At 53.5% G+C, this 15,082-nt stretch overlaps 1 protein-coding gene across 1 annotated transcript; it reads left to right on the top strand.

Moving 5' to 3' along the window:
• The first annotated feature begins 96 nt into the window (after window positions 1–96).
• On the top strand, window positions 97–7,818 carry TMEM238L (transmembrane protein 238 like). Its single transcript, XM_038536889.1, has 2 exons — window positions 97–688; window positions 6,771–7,818. The coding sequence occupies exon 1, from the start codon at window positions 328–330 to the stop codon at window positions 565–567; it is 240 nt and encodes a 79-aa protein (XP_038392817.1). The 5' UTR covers window positions 97–327; the 3' UTR covers window positions 568–688; window positions 6,771–7,818.
• Window positions 7,819–15,082: the final 7,264 nt, after the last annotated feature.

The following is a 15,082-nucleotide window of genomic DNA, read 5'->3' as shown; positions in this document are numbered from 1 at the left end:
ATCCCTCCCAGGGCCCCTGACTCCTCCTCCGCCTCGTAACTCGGTTGGCCCAGCGATGACCAGTCCCACTGCCGGTGATGTCAGGCTATTTTGGTCGGGACCATTCCTGAGTCATGAAGCAGTTAAGAAATATCCTGCCCCACTGGCTACCATGCTCATAAAGGTAGATCCACGTGTACTTCCTTGTGGCTCCAGACAGCCTGACGGCTCCCTCGGCTGCTCACACTCAGCAGGGAGCGAGGGCAGAGGCAAGACGCAGAACCACCACCCTCCCATGCAAATCACCCCCGGGAGTGCAGCTCGGCTCCTCCCGCTTCTCCCCGGGCAATGCTCCTGGGGAGGCGGTGGGGAAGATGCAACCCGGGCCGCTGCGCCTTCCTCCTTGTCCTGGCCCTCTTGCTCGACGCCGTGGGCCTGGTGCTTCTGCTGCTGGGCATCCTCGCCTCCCTCGATTACTGGGACTTCTTGGTCTACACGGGGGCCCTGATCCTGGCTTTCAGCCTGCTGTTCTGGATCAGCTGGTATTCCCTCAACATCGAGGAACCTCTGGAGAAACTGGACTTTTAGTTTGGCTGCAGGCAGGGAAAGAGGGATGCGGACTGCACAGGCACCTGGCTCTGAACCTGGGGCTGTCGGAGGAGCGGGGACTCGTTGCCACTCCCACCCAGGATGCTCCACCAAGGACGAGGTGAGTGCACGCCAGGTCTGCTCGGAGGAGTGGCCAGGGAGGCTGGGCCGAGCAAGGGCAGGCTTGAGTGGGCAAGCAGCTGGGAGCCTGCACCTTGCCTGGGGGGTCTGTTGACCTGGGCCCCAGCTCATCTGTGGTGGGCCACAGGTGTCCCCTCCCCTGGGGCCCTTATGGAATCTAGATGGAGGGTCTCCACAGCCCCTTCCACTCCTCATATGCCACGCAGAGCATGAAATTGCTCCTTCAGCTCAGAACTTGGGAGAAAAGAGCCCATCCTGATTCTCTGTTGGGAAGGCTCTAGGTGGCAAGGAAAGCCTTTAGCTCTGGGAGAGGATGGAAGATTCCCCAATGGTTGCTTGTGCCCTTGTGTGGATGGAGGTGGTGCAGACTGGCCTGCAGCAGGGAATGGCCCAGAAGGGCCTTTCTACTTTGCTTCCTCCCTCCACCTGCAGATGGGATATGCACCAACAGGCGGAGGACCTGCCTTCTCTCTCAGCCAGTGCTCTCACCCCACCCTCTTCGCACACACTCCATGCAGCCACGACCGCCTCCCCACCCCACCTTCCAATCCCCACCCGGCCCCGGCTGGTCTGGGAGACTCAGAAGTCAAGAGACCATGGCGGGCCATTCCATCGACCGAGCGGCCCTTCCCAGCCAGGCCGGCTGCACGGTTGATTGCATGTAACCCAGGAGGCAGATAATTGTAAGATTTTTCACAGGGGCACTAAGCGCCAAGGATTGAGCTGGTCTGGCCCCCCACAGCCTTGCATTATGGGCAGCCCTCCCCAGGAGAGTGAAACAGGAGCCCTCGTTGGGCTGAAGATCACCATTCCCCCCACCAACCCCAACCCCACCCCAGTGGCCGGGAACCTGGCATAGCCGGGCACTCCCTTTCCAGCCCTGGCTGCGAGGATAAAGGTCACGGCTGTGTTGGAAGCAGAAGGTAATAATTCCTGTGTCTCTTCTGGGGGTTTCTGTTTGACCCTTGGAATGGAGAGACCAGAGCAGCAGTTTGAAGAGGTTTCTGGAAGGGAGGGTAAAACCTGATCCCGGCAGGTGAAAGGAAAAGAGATGGGAAGTCTGAGGGCCTGGGTCCCACTCCGAGTGGCACCACTTGTTGCCTGGGTGACACGGGGGCAGGCTGCACCATGCCCCAAGGCTCAGTCTCCTCATCTGTAATACGAGGCTGACATGGCCCAGCCTTGTCATCACTGGGGCCAAAAAGAGGTATGGCTCTCTGCAGACCCTGTGGTTTTTACAAATGTCACATATCCTTACTAAACATATAATAGAGGGGGGGGATCCCTGGGTGGCGCAGCGGTTTAGTGCCTGCCTTTGGCCCAGGGCGCGATCCTGGAGACCCGGGATCGAATCCCACGTCGGGCTCCCGGTGCATGGAGCCTGCTTCTCCCTCTGCCTGTGTCTCTGCCTCTCTCTCTCTCTCTGTGACTATCATAAATAAATAAAAATTTTAAAAAAAACATATAATAGAGGGTGAGTAAACTGACCTGGAGTCCCCACTGAGAGTACTTGGTGCACCTCAAACTGGTAGTGAAGGAGTCAGCTTGCACCCCAAAGCAAAAAGAACCCCTAATTTATTGCTCATTCCCAAAGGCATGTCAGGCACTGTGCAAGGCACTAGGGATACCATGAAGGATAAGGTACATAGGTCTCTACCCTCAAGGGGTTTCCCGTCGAGGAGACTCTTAGTGAGATGGAGGCCCAATAACAGAGTCAGGGGAAGACTTCCTAGTCTTCCTTTTGTCCTAGGAAAGGGACATCACTTCATAGGAACGGCCAACAGAGAAGCTAACCCAGAAAGTGGAGTCTTTCAGGGAGAGGCAATTGGTGAGCAAAGCAGGAATTTGATCATTATCTTCAGAACAATAAGAAGTGATTAAAGAGAATGTAAGCAAGGGTGGGAGCTTGACATAACTGGATCTATGTTTCAAAAGACAACCTGGCCATGGCACAGATGATGGTGGTGGTGGTGGTGGTGGTGGTGGCGGTGGTAAGGGTGATGATCACCAGTTCAAGTTCCTTTGGGGAAGCCAAGTCACTTGCTCGAAGAACTAGGGGTTCCTAGTGTGAGGCTCCTTGCCCTTTATGTCCTTCCCCAGAAAGGAGTTCAGTAGCCCAGTGGTGAGGAGCATGGGCCAAGACCCAGACTGCCTGGTTTGAATCCAGCTTTGTCCCTTACGAGCTGTGTAAGTAACTCCTGGAGTGAGCTACTTCACGTCCCCATGCCCTATTTTCCAAACCTATAAAATGGAAATGGTGCTAATGACAGCCCCGACTTCATAGATTATGATCAGACCAGCCCGGGCGGCCTCATAAGGATGTTGCAGAGACCAAGTGGGCTCGTGTGTGTGGCACCCATGAGCGATAATTAACTGACACAAGGGTACTCCAGGGAACCTCTCTGTCACGATGCAGGTGGTTGGTGCGTTACAGAAAAGTAAGGCCTTCCTCTGAGATAGACACCCCTAAAGTGTTACATGATCACCCCTTTTTTAAACATTTTTTTTTAAAGACTTTATTTGGGGCAGCCCTGGTGGCTCGGCGGTTTAGCACCGCCTTCAGCCCAGAGCCTGATTCTGGAGACCCGGGATCGAGTCCCACGTCGGGCTCCCTGCATGGAGCCTGCTTCTCTCTGCCTGTGTCTCTATCTCTCTCTCTGTGTGTCTCTCATGAATAATAAAATAAATCTTTTAAAATCTTTAAAAAATAAAGATTTTATTTGTTTATTCATGAGAGACACACACACACAATGAGGCAGAGACACAGGCAGGAGGAGAAGCAGAGCCCAATGCGGGACTTTATCCCAGGACCCTGGGCCGGGATCACACCCTGAGCCGAAGGCAGATGCTCAACCACTGAGCCACCCAGGTGCCCCCCATGGAAAGTTCTAACCAGGTTCTGAGAAGACCCCTCAGGGGCTGGGGTAGAGGACAGCAGCCCTACCCACCCGACAATATACAGCTCCAGAAAAGTGGGGTGTTCCACAGTTTTATCTACTGAACTGTCACAGAAGGCTTCCTGGGGACACAAGTCCTAATGCTAAAACGTATTTCTGAAAACGACTCATCCCAATCCCCTTACATGTAGTCTGTGACCTTTGGCCTGGGCATAATTTCTAACCACACTCAGGATTTATGGGCAGTTTACAACTGGCGCCGTCAGTTCTCCAATTCTCAGAGTGGAGTAAAAGGAAAGAGCATGGACTCCCCTTAATACAGAGCCCGAGGCCGCCCTTCCGAGCTCATCCTTCAGTTTTGGGACGATGAGTTTGCTAGAACACCCCCACCCCCCTCCCCAAGATAAGCGGGTTGCACCCCCGGCACAAGGTCTGGTATGGAATTGGGGTCAGGACAGGGCAGGGCCTGGCAGTCTCTCGATCCCTCAGCCTGTGGCCTGCATGGTTCTCCAGTGACTAGAGGGCAGCCTGGCCACTAAACCTCAAAGCACCGCCCCCCCACCCGCCCCCAGGAATTTCGAATGAGTGCCTTGTGTACCAAGTGAGGCAACTTGCCATCTGATTTTATCACTTGGTCACTATATTCTCGAAAGATCTGTTTGTTCCATGGTTTCACTTGCTGGGCATTTCTTGTAGCTAGAGATAAACCCCCAGGCAGAGTCAGGTGAGGACTCTCGGCTTTCTACATGAGGGTGTACATCTACACCCAACCCCAAACATACACACACATACACCCTCACACCTGCCACACACGTACCAGAAATACACATTCACAGAAACACACACACACACACACACACACACACACACACACACACACACACTCCAGCAACCGAAGCCCAAGGGCATGGGTGGCTCGCAGCCCTGAGCCCGGGGAAGTGAAACCTCTTCCTCACCATCGACATTTTTCCTACACGCAGACACCCCGTCTGCCCATAGGGGCTGCCAGGTCAGCTCAGGGTACAGCCCGGTGGAAAGGCCTGCACGCCAGCTCCGCACACCCAGGCCACGGGCACACGCGGTCCTCGGGCTGCGTGAAGGGCCAGATGTTTCTCTAATCCCTGGAGGAATGTTTAATCTAGGGGGAGAGATAAAGCAAGTACACAATACTCCGCAAAAGCACACAGAAAATGTGTGCCAGGAGAAAAGCTTGGTCTTGCACGGAGCTCTGAGCACCCCGTTGAGGAAGAGATCCTACAGGGGTGGGGTGGGGTAGGGGTGAAGAAGGGGTGTGTGTGTGTGTGTGTGTGTGTGTGTGTGTGTGTGTGGCTTCGGATATCTGGCCTGGGTCCCCGGGAGCAGGAAAGAACGTGACAGGCAGAGACGGCACTTGGGAAGAGCTGGAGGGAAGGAGTGCAGAAAGAACAAAATGAAAGAATATTCTGGAAGGAGCGAGCAAGCAGGTGGGACTAGGTCGGGAGTGTTCACTGGAGGCCACTGGATGCAAGATGAGGACTGAGATGCTTGGAAAGCAAGGAGGAGAGTTCAGAGGCTGTGAAGGGAAATGGCCAGGCTCTGCTTATGGTAGCAGGTGCAGGGACAGGTGCAAGGATAGGTGAGAGGGGGCAGGGGGGCGGGCAGGGGAACACTCAGGAAGCTCAGTGGGCAAGTAAGAGACGGACAGGAACAGAGGGCCATGGAGAGCAGAGGAGACGGAGACAGCGTGAGTGGGGACAGACAGGCCCAGAGGACGGTCCGTCCTGGTCCCAGGTAGCCAGGCGGCAGTGTCAAAGGCTGCAGAGAGCCCAGCTTCCCTGAGGATGAGGGAAGTCGAGGGACGGCTCAGGTTTGCTTCCGATGATGCTCTTTCCTGCACACGTGCATCGTTTGAGAGGCAAATGGTGCCTTTGAGCAGAATGGCCCAGCTGGCGTGGGATGCACAGGTTTTAAACTTAGAAGGGAGATGGGGCATGGAGGTGGGACCGTGGATGAGCTTGTACAGGCTGCACAGGTAGAGACAGAGGAGGAAAGCAGGGTGTGTGTGTGTGTGTGGGGGGTACCAGTTGGAAGGGGGGGATGCCTAGGATTCTCTAAAGGAGGCCCTGCACATGATCCCACTCACCCTATCAAACTGCCCTGCAGAACCCATCATCATTATCACCGATCATTAATCACCTGTACAGATGAGGGTCAAGGAGCACCGAGTCTAAGTCCCTTCCCATTCTGTGAGTCTGCAACCCAGCCAGGCTCACTCACTCACTCACTGTCCAGAGCGCTTTTTACAGAGTTAGACAGAGCCAAGAAATTGCAGCGAAGACCATATAGCATGCAACGCCTACCTTATTTACTCTCTGGTCTCCTACAGAATAGTTTGCTGACCTCTGGCCCAGCCCTGGTTACTTCCCACGGGAGCCGAAGACAGAACCTTGAGCCATGCCTGCTTTGGGGGGAGTGGGAGAAGGAAGGCAGGCTGGGAAGCCTACAGGGACGTTCCCGGTAGTAATAAGGGAGCAACATCCTACAGGTGACAAAGAGGATATGATGTCAAGAGTAGGGGGCCGACCATCGAATGCCTGTAGCCTGAGCAGAGTGGGCTGGATGTGGCCATGAACCTTTGTCACTACCAACTGGGGATAAAATAGGACCAGCGCTGCATGTGGAGTGGCTGCCAAGATGTCCAAAGGGACAGGGGCCAGCACAGATCCATCTTCAAGAAGATTGAGCAGGATGGTAAGGGGAGGGGAGGGGGGGAGCCAGGGGACAGGCAAAGAAGACACCAGAGTTAGAAAGGAAGACAGCTGGATGTCTGGCCATGTCCAAGGTGGACCTGGGGGTGGAATCCAGAGCTCCAGGAGAGCCATTAGCTTTGCCCACAGTGAAGGCTGGGGAGGGGGAACTCAGACTTGACGAGTGACTGGGGATTTACTGGCCAATCACTTGTTTTCAGGACCTCATCTGATGCTCACAGCTCAGGGATTCAAATACCCTTTTACAGGTGGAGGAAACTGTCTCAGAGCAGTTCCCAACTAGCCCAGGGACACTGCGCTATGGAGAGGCAGTGCTAGAATTCACACCTAAGTCCTCTTGACTCCAAGAACACACAGGTTTGAAATGATGTGTTCAAATCTCGAGCCGACCCATTTTATCTTCATTCATTCAACACAGGTCCCGTCTGTCGACAGAGTAACATCAAAGCGGGAAGATGCTCCACTTTGCCCCGCATCCTTTACTCATACCCAGGAGGATCCAGAGGCTGCGAGGCAGAGGCTTTCAAAGCACCCACCGGGATGCCCCCGCATTGCATGAATGCCAGGCTTCTGGAAGGTTCCAATCTCCATCAAGAGTCCAGTGCCCCTGCACCACGCCACTATCTATGCTGCTGGTGCCCCGCCTGTTCCAGGAGAACCTGAGAAGCCTCAAACTTCTTGCACTGGGACTCTGATGGAATAAACTTCATGGTGGGCTTAGATGCCACGACAAGTCCCATCCCCGCTGCTCCTCTTGTCAATGTCCTGTTAAAGACTAACAGAACCAAGCGCAAAAGTCTAAATGGGGTCTCCTGCAAGCATACATCGTGCTGTGTTATTGCTACTTCTCCTCTCTGGTTCCACGGACAAGCCATGGGAGCCTCGGAAGGAAGCTCTTGGTATGGCCCAGGTGGACCCCATCTCTTGGTATGGCCCAGCTGGAACACTAGACCTATAGCAACATGTTGGTTGCGGAAGCAAAGCAGGGCCTGCCACGTGCAAGAGGCTGCCTCCTCAGTGCTGGACGCTGTTAATGATGAACGCAGCCCTGCCCATGTGCACAGCCAGGCTGCCCGGGTGGCTCACATTGAGCTTTTACTAGGCTAGAATCCTTGTCCTCTAGGCGATTCTCTGCCTCTGCTGTGCTGTCCTCTTGTTTTGCATTTCTTGATCCTAAGAGCAGGACTCTTTTTATCTTAACTCAGTTGCATCTAGTCAAATGCAGCCCGACTGTCAAAGCCACCTACGACAGTCACCCTTCAGAGGCTAATCAGACGTGCATGTGCTCGTCTCCAGTGCTTGACCTGCCTCAATAACTTATATTTTCCTTGGTGTAATTTTGTACTTTTTATTTATATTTCACCTCAAAAAAGTATAAGTGTTCCCTATAAGCTATTTCAGATGCCCTGTGGTACGAGGTAGTTCTCTAAATATAGAAGTATGTTTGGCCTTTGGCTTTACCATGATGCAACTTGTTTCTAAGTCTGCTTTGTCTCTAAGAATTCTCAAACTCCCAGCTTGACAGCAGCCTCGTTTCAAAAGTTGAATCTGCTTCTGTGCAAGTTCTGGAATTTGACATTGGGCAAAGCACCTCCTGAAAAGGGCACACAGAGCCCAGTGGACAGAGACAATACATCATGGGTTCTCCTGACACCATGAATCTTCTGGAAGTTCCATGCTCAGCCACCAGCCTGGCCTCTCAGCATTGAGGCTGGACTCAGAAACCTGACAAGCTCTCACAAAAGAACATTCCAGATAAGCCATTAAGAAGAAAGTTTCCAGGGATCCCTGGGTGGCGCAGCAGTTTAGCGCCTGCCTTTGGCCCAGGGCGCGATCCTGGAGACCCGGGTCGGGCTCACAGTGCATGGAGCCTGCTTCTCCCTCTGCCTATGTCTCTGCCTCTCTCTCTCTCTCTCTCTCTGTGACTCTCATAAATAAATAAAAATTAAAAAAAAAAAAAAAAAAGAAGAAGAAGAAAGGTTCCAGGGTAGCCTGGGTGGCTCAGTGGTTGAGCATCTGTCTTCAGCTCAGGGCATGATCCTAGAGTCCTGGGATCGAGTCCTGCATCGGGCTCCCCTCAGGGAGCCTGCTTCTCCCTCTGCCTGTGTCTCTGCCTCTCTCTGTGTCTTTCATGAATAAATAAAATCTTAAAAAAAAAAAAAGAATAATAAGAAGAAAGATTCCCCCTCCTACTCCAGAAGATTCCTTGACCATCTGTGTAATCCTACTGATTTTCCCACCTGGACATTTCTTTGTGTTTCTCACCTGACTCCACGCAGTGAGGAAGCACTTCCTCTCACTTGAGGTGCTAATAAATGTTAGCACAGAACGGAGGGTGGTGTGTCATCAACACCACCCTGAGCAGCTAGTTCCTGAGGAAGACGCTGTGTTGGAAGCCAACTAACTTCCTTCTTGTTTTTTTTTTTTTTTAATTCTAGAAGTGGAACAGGTTTTCCTTTCTTTGGCTGGGACCCAAATGCAATTGTTGGCTCTCATTTCATAGCAGCCACGCTGTTCAAGATATGCCAATCTCAAAAGAGTGGGCTTGTGCTGAGCCCAGAGCTTATGGTCTCAGAGAGGCCTCAGAGATAGGCTGAGCAGGCTGTGGGGTCTGGTCTCCCCTGTCATACCCACTGCGAGGACCTGCCCACTTGACCTGCAGCTTTCCCATGCTCACTTTTGTGTGGCTGCTAAGTGGGCACTTTAAATGCGCATACGATGGTCTTCTCCTTTGTGCACGTGTTCATCCCTGACCCCTCTCCCAAGTTAGAGGGCATAGCTTCTGCTTCCAGCTGCTCTGGAGAACCAATGGGGAGAGAATCTGTGATAGTAGCAGTAGGGGGTGCATTGCATGCAAACTCAGCTGGTCACTTTGCTTGCCCTGCCATTAGCCCCCCAGAAGAAGGGGGTCCACGTAAGAAGGCATCAACCATCGGGGAGCCCTGGCTGAGAGCTAGAATGGAGAAGCCACGTCTAGACAGTGCGTGTGGAAATTGGGGCCACATTCCCCCTCTGGGTCAGGGTTTGGTCCACAACGGAGTGCATGCCAGGACAATGCTCAGGGACCCCATAAGGGACAGAATTGGAGGACAGAAGTCATTCTCAGGGGTCAGCACTACCACTGAGCACAGATCTCCCTGGGAGCTTGTTAAATGCAGATTCTGATTCAGGTGGGTCTGAGGAGAGGCCTGAGGCTTTGCATATCTAACAAGCTCCCAGGTGGCGCCACTGCAGGCAGGCCACATGACACACTGAAGAGCCCGGATCTTGAGCAGCCCTGTTATTTTAGAGACGCAGAACTGGAGCCCTGGTGTCCAGGTGTCACAGGCTGCCAGGCGAGCCCTCCTTCCCCTCCCTACACTGCTGACTGGCTTCTCCAGAGCCCTGCTGAGCCTGGGGCAGAGCAAGCAAGCAAGCAGGCAGGACAGCGCCCAGAGGAGGTGAGGCACACTCGTGCTGCCGGTGAGTCAGGAGCCAGTGCGCCTCGGGCCTCAACGTGACTGTACTGCGTGCCCGGGAATGTGGTCCTGAGCGCCCGGGCCTCCACGCTGCTCCTTGTCTCTTCAGATGCCAGAGCCATGAGCGCATGAGGGCCCATCCCGCCAGGCAAGGCAGGGCAGAGAGGGAGAAGGACACAGCGGCCAAGTTTCTATGGGCAGGGCCCCTGGAGCTGGGCTCATCCTCCCGAAAGTTCTCCCAAGGAACCATCTCTGTGGCCTCTCCCTGTGTCTGTTCCCTGGGAAGACAGCTGGGCTCTTTCAATGACCTAACTCAGTTGGTTCTGCCATTGACGGGCTAAGTGACCTTCTAGGTAATCCTCACCTATTGAGGGTCATGACAATGACCTCATGGTTACAAGGATAGAAGGGGACTCGGTTTTGGCCCCCAGAGATCCGCACAACCTCCGGAATGGGCAGATGCCTGAGAAAGCAACACTGCTCCTTTGCAGAAATTAAAACACAGAGCTATAAACTTTGGATGCCTGGCGACTCTAAGACTTCAGCACCTGCCATTTATAAAGCTATTTAGTCAAATCTGCCACTAATCGGCAACTCCACACTTTACACACCCCTAGCCTTATAGTTTACTGCAGAGATGGCCAGCAGGGACCCACAGGTGCAGGGGGTGAGGGCATTCTGGGCAGAGGGTGGCTCTACCCAGGCTCTGCAGCCACCCTCAGCCAGAAGCCTTGAAGCTGCCAGGCTTCCACTCCTTTCTCGGTGACATTGCAGTGTGATGGGAGAAGGGGGGTGAATCCTGAGTCCAGCCTTATTGAGGCCAACCTGGAAACATATTTGCATGAGGGACCAAAGAGCCTTCTGGGTAAAAACCAACCCTAAGGGAAGAGAGAGGCAGAGAGACAAGCTCAGCCATAGATATGCTCGCCCTCGTTCATTTTCCCACCACCTCTATTTGTTCTTGAGGAAGAAGGGTTGTGAGACAGCTGGGGCAGTGTTGGGGAGGGGGGGGGGTGGGCGGAGGCTGTGTGGGATATTGGGGTCTGCATCTCATCACTTAGAAGCATCCGATGTAGACTTCGGTTGTGTTAGTTCCTGGCAGACACATGAGACAGTAGGTGCTAAGAGTTAGCTGAGCTTGTTTGAGCTGAATTGGCTCATCTAAGGCTTCAAGAAGTTTCTCGGCAGGGTACGAACACAGGGGAAGAGCGACAGCCAGGAGAACGCAGGTAACAGGTTATGGGTCCTTGTCGGGGACCCTTGGATGGTGGCATCAGAATGCTGGACGCTGAGCAACGCCTGGGAATGCCGAGGTTTCCGTGTGGACAAAGTGCTCTGTCTGTGTCTAAGGACCAAGCATGGAAGGCCCAGCGAGGGCTGTCTCTGAACTCAAGGCACCCACAGATTCTCCTTCCTTTCTTTATCCAACAAATATCCACCCCTGGCCCTGGCCCCTCCAGGATCCCACAGACTGCTCTTCTCAGGAGATCCTGTCACATCTGAAGTTGGTGTCTTTCAGGGAAGGGAGAGGGACATGAGGTACTGAGTCCCACGGCCTCCCGACACCTCTGCTATGCCCTCACTCCACTGGGCTGTGCACCCCCAAACCCCCCGAGTTGGCCTGGGAAGAAATAAAGTAGATACAGATTATGTTTCTAAGCTAACAACCTGGATGTGCATTGGCCCCGACTCTGCTTCCCAAATACAAGCACCCAGTTGACAAATGTCTCCGTGTCTTTGTTTCCTTGCTTCTCCTCTTCCTCCAAGTGGACTGCTCCCAAGTGAGCCCCAGCCTCTAGATGGTCATTTCATTTTCACTGGCTTCCCTTCCAGCCCAGACCACAGGCCCGTCCCCGGGTGTGAGGAGGGCAGAGGTCCTCTGGAGGATGTCCCCAGTGGCACGTCCCCAGCACACACAGCCACAGTCCCATGTCCCCTGGTCCTGATTCCACCTTTCTGAGTGGCCCTCCTGGCCCTCATCAATCTCAGTCTTGTGGCCCAAGGTCCCAGGTACACATCTGAGTTCTGGCTCTGCTCAGAGCCTCTCAGGGTATAGGACACCGACCCCACCTCTCTGCAGCCACCTGGGAACAATGACACAGCCATTCTCAACATGTGGCCCTGGGACAGGCCGTTTCAGCCTCTCCTGGGAACTTCTTAGAAGGGCAAAGTGTCCGGCCCTGGTTGGGTGAGCAACTCAATCCAGGTTTACCCACCTCGACCCAGGGAGTTCTTATTCCAGATCTACAAAGAGAGAGGCTGTGGGGTGGGCTCTGTAACCATGTGGACCAAGCCCCCCACCCCAGGGGTGGCTCTGATGCTCAAGCCTCAGCACCGCCACAGGGATGGATCTCCAAAGCTGACCTGCGAGCCCGTAGGCTGCCCTCCAGGAGTCCCCATCTCCTCCGTCTCCCCGGTCACGAGAGAACAGACCTTGCCCACCATCACACAGCACCCTGGCCAGGCAGTGCCACCCCAGGCGGCTCCATCAGATGTGGGGAACTTTGAGTCCTGGCCAGCCCATGCAGTCCCCAGTCGCCTGTGACTAGTGTCCTGTGCTGGCCAGGGGCATGGACTGGTTGTTCTTCTGGCCTTGTCTGCATTTTGGTTTTCAAGAAACTCAAGTTCCTTGTTGCTTAGGAAGAAGGTTGGGTGTGGGAGCTCCGGGGAGGTGGGGGTAGGGGGTGGCTGGTATAAGATAAAAAGAGGGAAGAGGCAGGAAAAGAGTCTGCAGGGGAGATGCTCAACCCATTGGGCCACCCAGGCACCCCAGGCCTGTTGCCTCTTGATCCTGAATTTTTTCCAGTGTTTCTGAAGGTCTGCCTTGGGCACAGCAGACCTGGGTGAGGAGACCAAGGTCTCCCTCATGTGACTCTCACACACACATACCACCTCTCGCTCTTGACCTACCAATCCCCTGAATCTGCAGGGGCCATCCCCCCACCCTTGTGTTCAATCTTCAATCACTCCCACTGTATCGTTGGTACCACCAGCCTCTGGCAGGTCGTGCTGCCTTCTCCTGGAAGGCCTGTGGGCCTGGAAAGAACCCCAAGGAGCCTCTGATCTGTTCCTCCTCAACCTATTCCAACATCGAGACCCTTCTTTGTTGTTCTCTTCCCCCTGTATCTCCCTTGTCTTGAAATACACTGTCTGCCAAGGAGACTGATCATCAAGGAATAATTAATTTATTTCCCCATGATTTATTAATCAAACTACATCCATAACAGGGTATGCAAAAAGCAGAAAACAGATGTATTATGATTTCCATTAGAGTTTTGAAACCTTTAGAACAATCCATTACAACTGCCACAAACCCCCCTGGGGATTTGGGGAGGAACAAATGAAACCAAAATTTGCAGACCTCAAGGGCCTGTGTGGACAGAGGTAGTATGAGAAGAATACAATGGCTTAGAGGCTCTTGCCGCCCCACCCACCATGCTCAGCCCATTTTGTCCCTTCCACAAACGGCACCTTCCCCCCTATTTCTGGGGGTCCTAGAAGAGCATCTCCTGGACTCACAAACAAGGCTGTACTAAACCAGGTGAGGCCTCTGAGCAGGGCACCTGCTCCCCTGCCCCTTCCTGCATCCCCTACTTTCCCAGCATGACTGGTCTCCTGTCCCCCACCCCGCCCCTCCACCCCACCTGCACCTTCTGCAAATGCTAGAGCTGGTCTTGACTCTACCATGAAACTCGACACCAGGCCAACGGTGGTGGGCGGTCGGTGGCAGGGTGGGTGTGGGTGGGTGGCTGTGCCCCTCTGTCACAGCAAGGTCAAAGCCAAGCTGCTTGGAGCACAGTGCAATGCAAGGTGCTAGAGAAGTGATTTCTCCTAGTTCTGTCTATGCAGCCCTGCTCAGACACAAACCCCTGGTAGAGGAGAGCTGGAGACAGATTGAACAACGGACCCCCTGTCCCCCTGAATCTCGAAGGCTTTGCTCCCGCTACACTGGGAAGGCATGGTGCCATTGCTGCCTGGGACACTTGTCAACCAAGGCATCATGAGGCAGAGGAGAGAAGGAGCAAAACCGGGGGTGGAGCTGGTGGAGGCCTGCCTCAAACAATAAATTTATTTTTTTTAAGATTTTATTTATTTATTAGAGAGAGAGCACAAAGGGAGAGGGAGAAGCAGACTCCTCACCGAGCAGAGAGCTCAGTGAGGCACTGGATCTCAGGATCTCAGAGATCATGACCTGAGCCACCCAGGCACCCCCAAAACAAAGAATTTCTTAAAAACTTCTTTTGCTCTTTAAAATTTGTACAAAGGTTGCCTTTTGCTCCACAACACATTTGTGCTTGTTCACTACTTATAAAATGTCCCAGAATCTTCAAACAAAATTGATTTCCTTTTACCTATGAGTTTACTTCCCCCAGCAAAATGGCGTAGACCCTGAGGGGGTCATGTAGCACAGGTGAGAAGCAATTCTCACGGTTGGTAGCCATCCCCTCCCAGGAGGCTCCTCAGCCCACTGCATGTGGATATGGGCCAGGTGCACTGGGCAGGTGGCCAGGCAGGTCCAGCCATGCCTGGCACCCATACCCACAATCAGGAAGCACCTCTCTTGCCCAAGCCCCATGTTTGCAGTGAGAAAGCTCAGTCCCCAGCACATGAAACAACTCACCCAAGACCACACAGCCTGGTCTGGAACCTATGTCTTCTGATTCCTGCCCCCCTACTCGTCCAGCCACCCCATCCCTCCTCTCTGGGTGAAGGCAGAGGGCTGGCAGTGAAGAAGGACTCTCTCAAGCACTCCTCAGGGAAACTTCCTGAGCCCTTTTTATAGGTTGGGAATATTAAGGCCAGAACCATCTACTCCAGGGGGCCGTTTGAGATGAAGGTTGGGTGATACACGTCAAAGGCTTTGGAAAGGTACATGGGTAGCTCTTGATCCCATGCTGGGAAGGCTTGGATGGAGCCTTACTCATTTGATCCTACCCTTTCTCTCACCCTGTGTGCAGTTCTGGGAGGCTGATTCTAACACTGATAGCAAACCCAGCCTATGAACTACCTGCCCTAATGGAAGGCATCAATCAAGGGTCATGTAACTGTGCCATTAGGCCTTCACCAGGGACTGCAGGGGTCATGGAACCTGGCTCCCGAGGAGAAATCCATTTATCATCATCCCCTATCATTTATACTTGATATCCACCAATTGTGAGTGGTTGGTTATCCAGCAACCACAATGGGCGGACACCTATAAATCACAGCCCCCTCCATGCCCTGTGCCACAAGTAATTTAAACCGGAAAGAATGATGATTAATTACAGACTTA

Source organism: Canis lupus, chromosome 5 (assembly GCF_011100685.1).
Source record: "Canis lupus familiaris isolate Mischka breed German Shepherd chromosome 5, alternate assembly UU_Cfam_GSD_1.0, whole genome shotgun sequence".
Taxonomy (NCBI): domain Eukaryota; kingdom Metazoa; phylum Chordata; class Mammalia; order Carnivora; family Canidae; genus Canis; species Canis lupus.
Note: the sequence above shows the minus strand (reverse complement) of the source record. Positions and strands in the feature narration are given on the sequence as shown.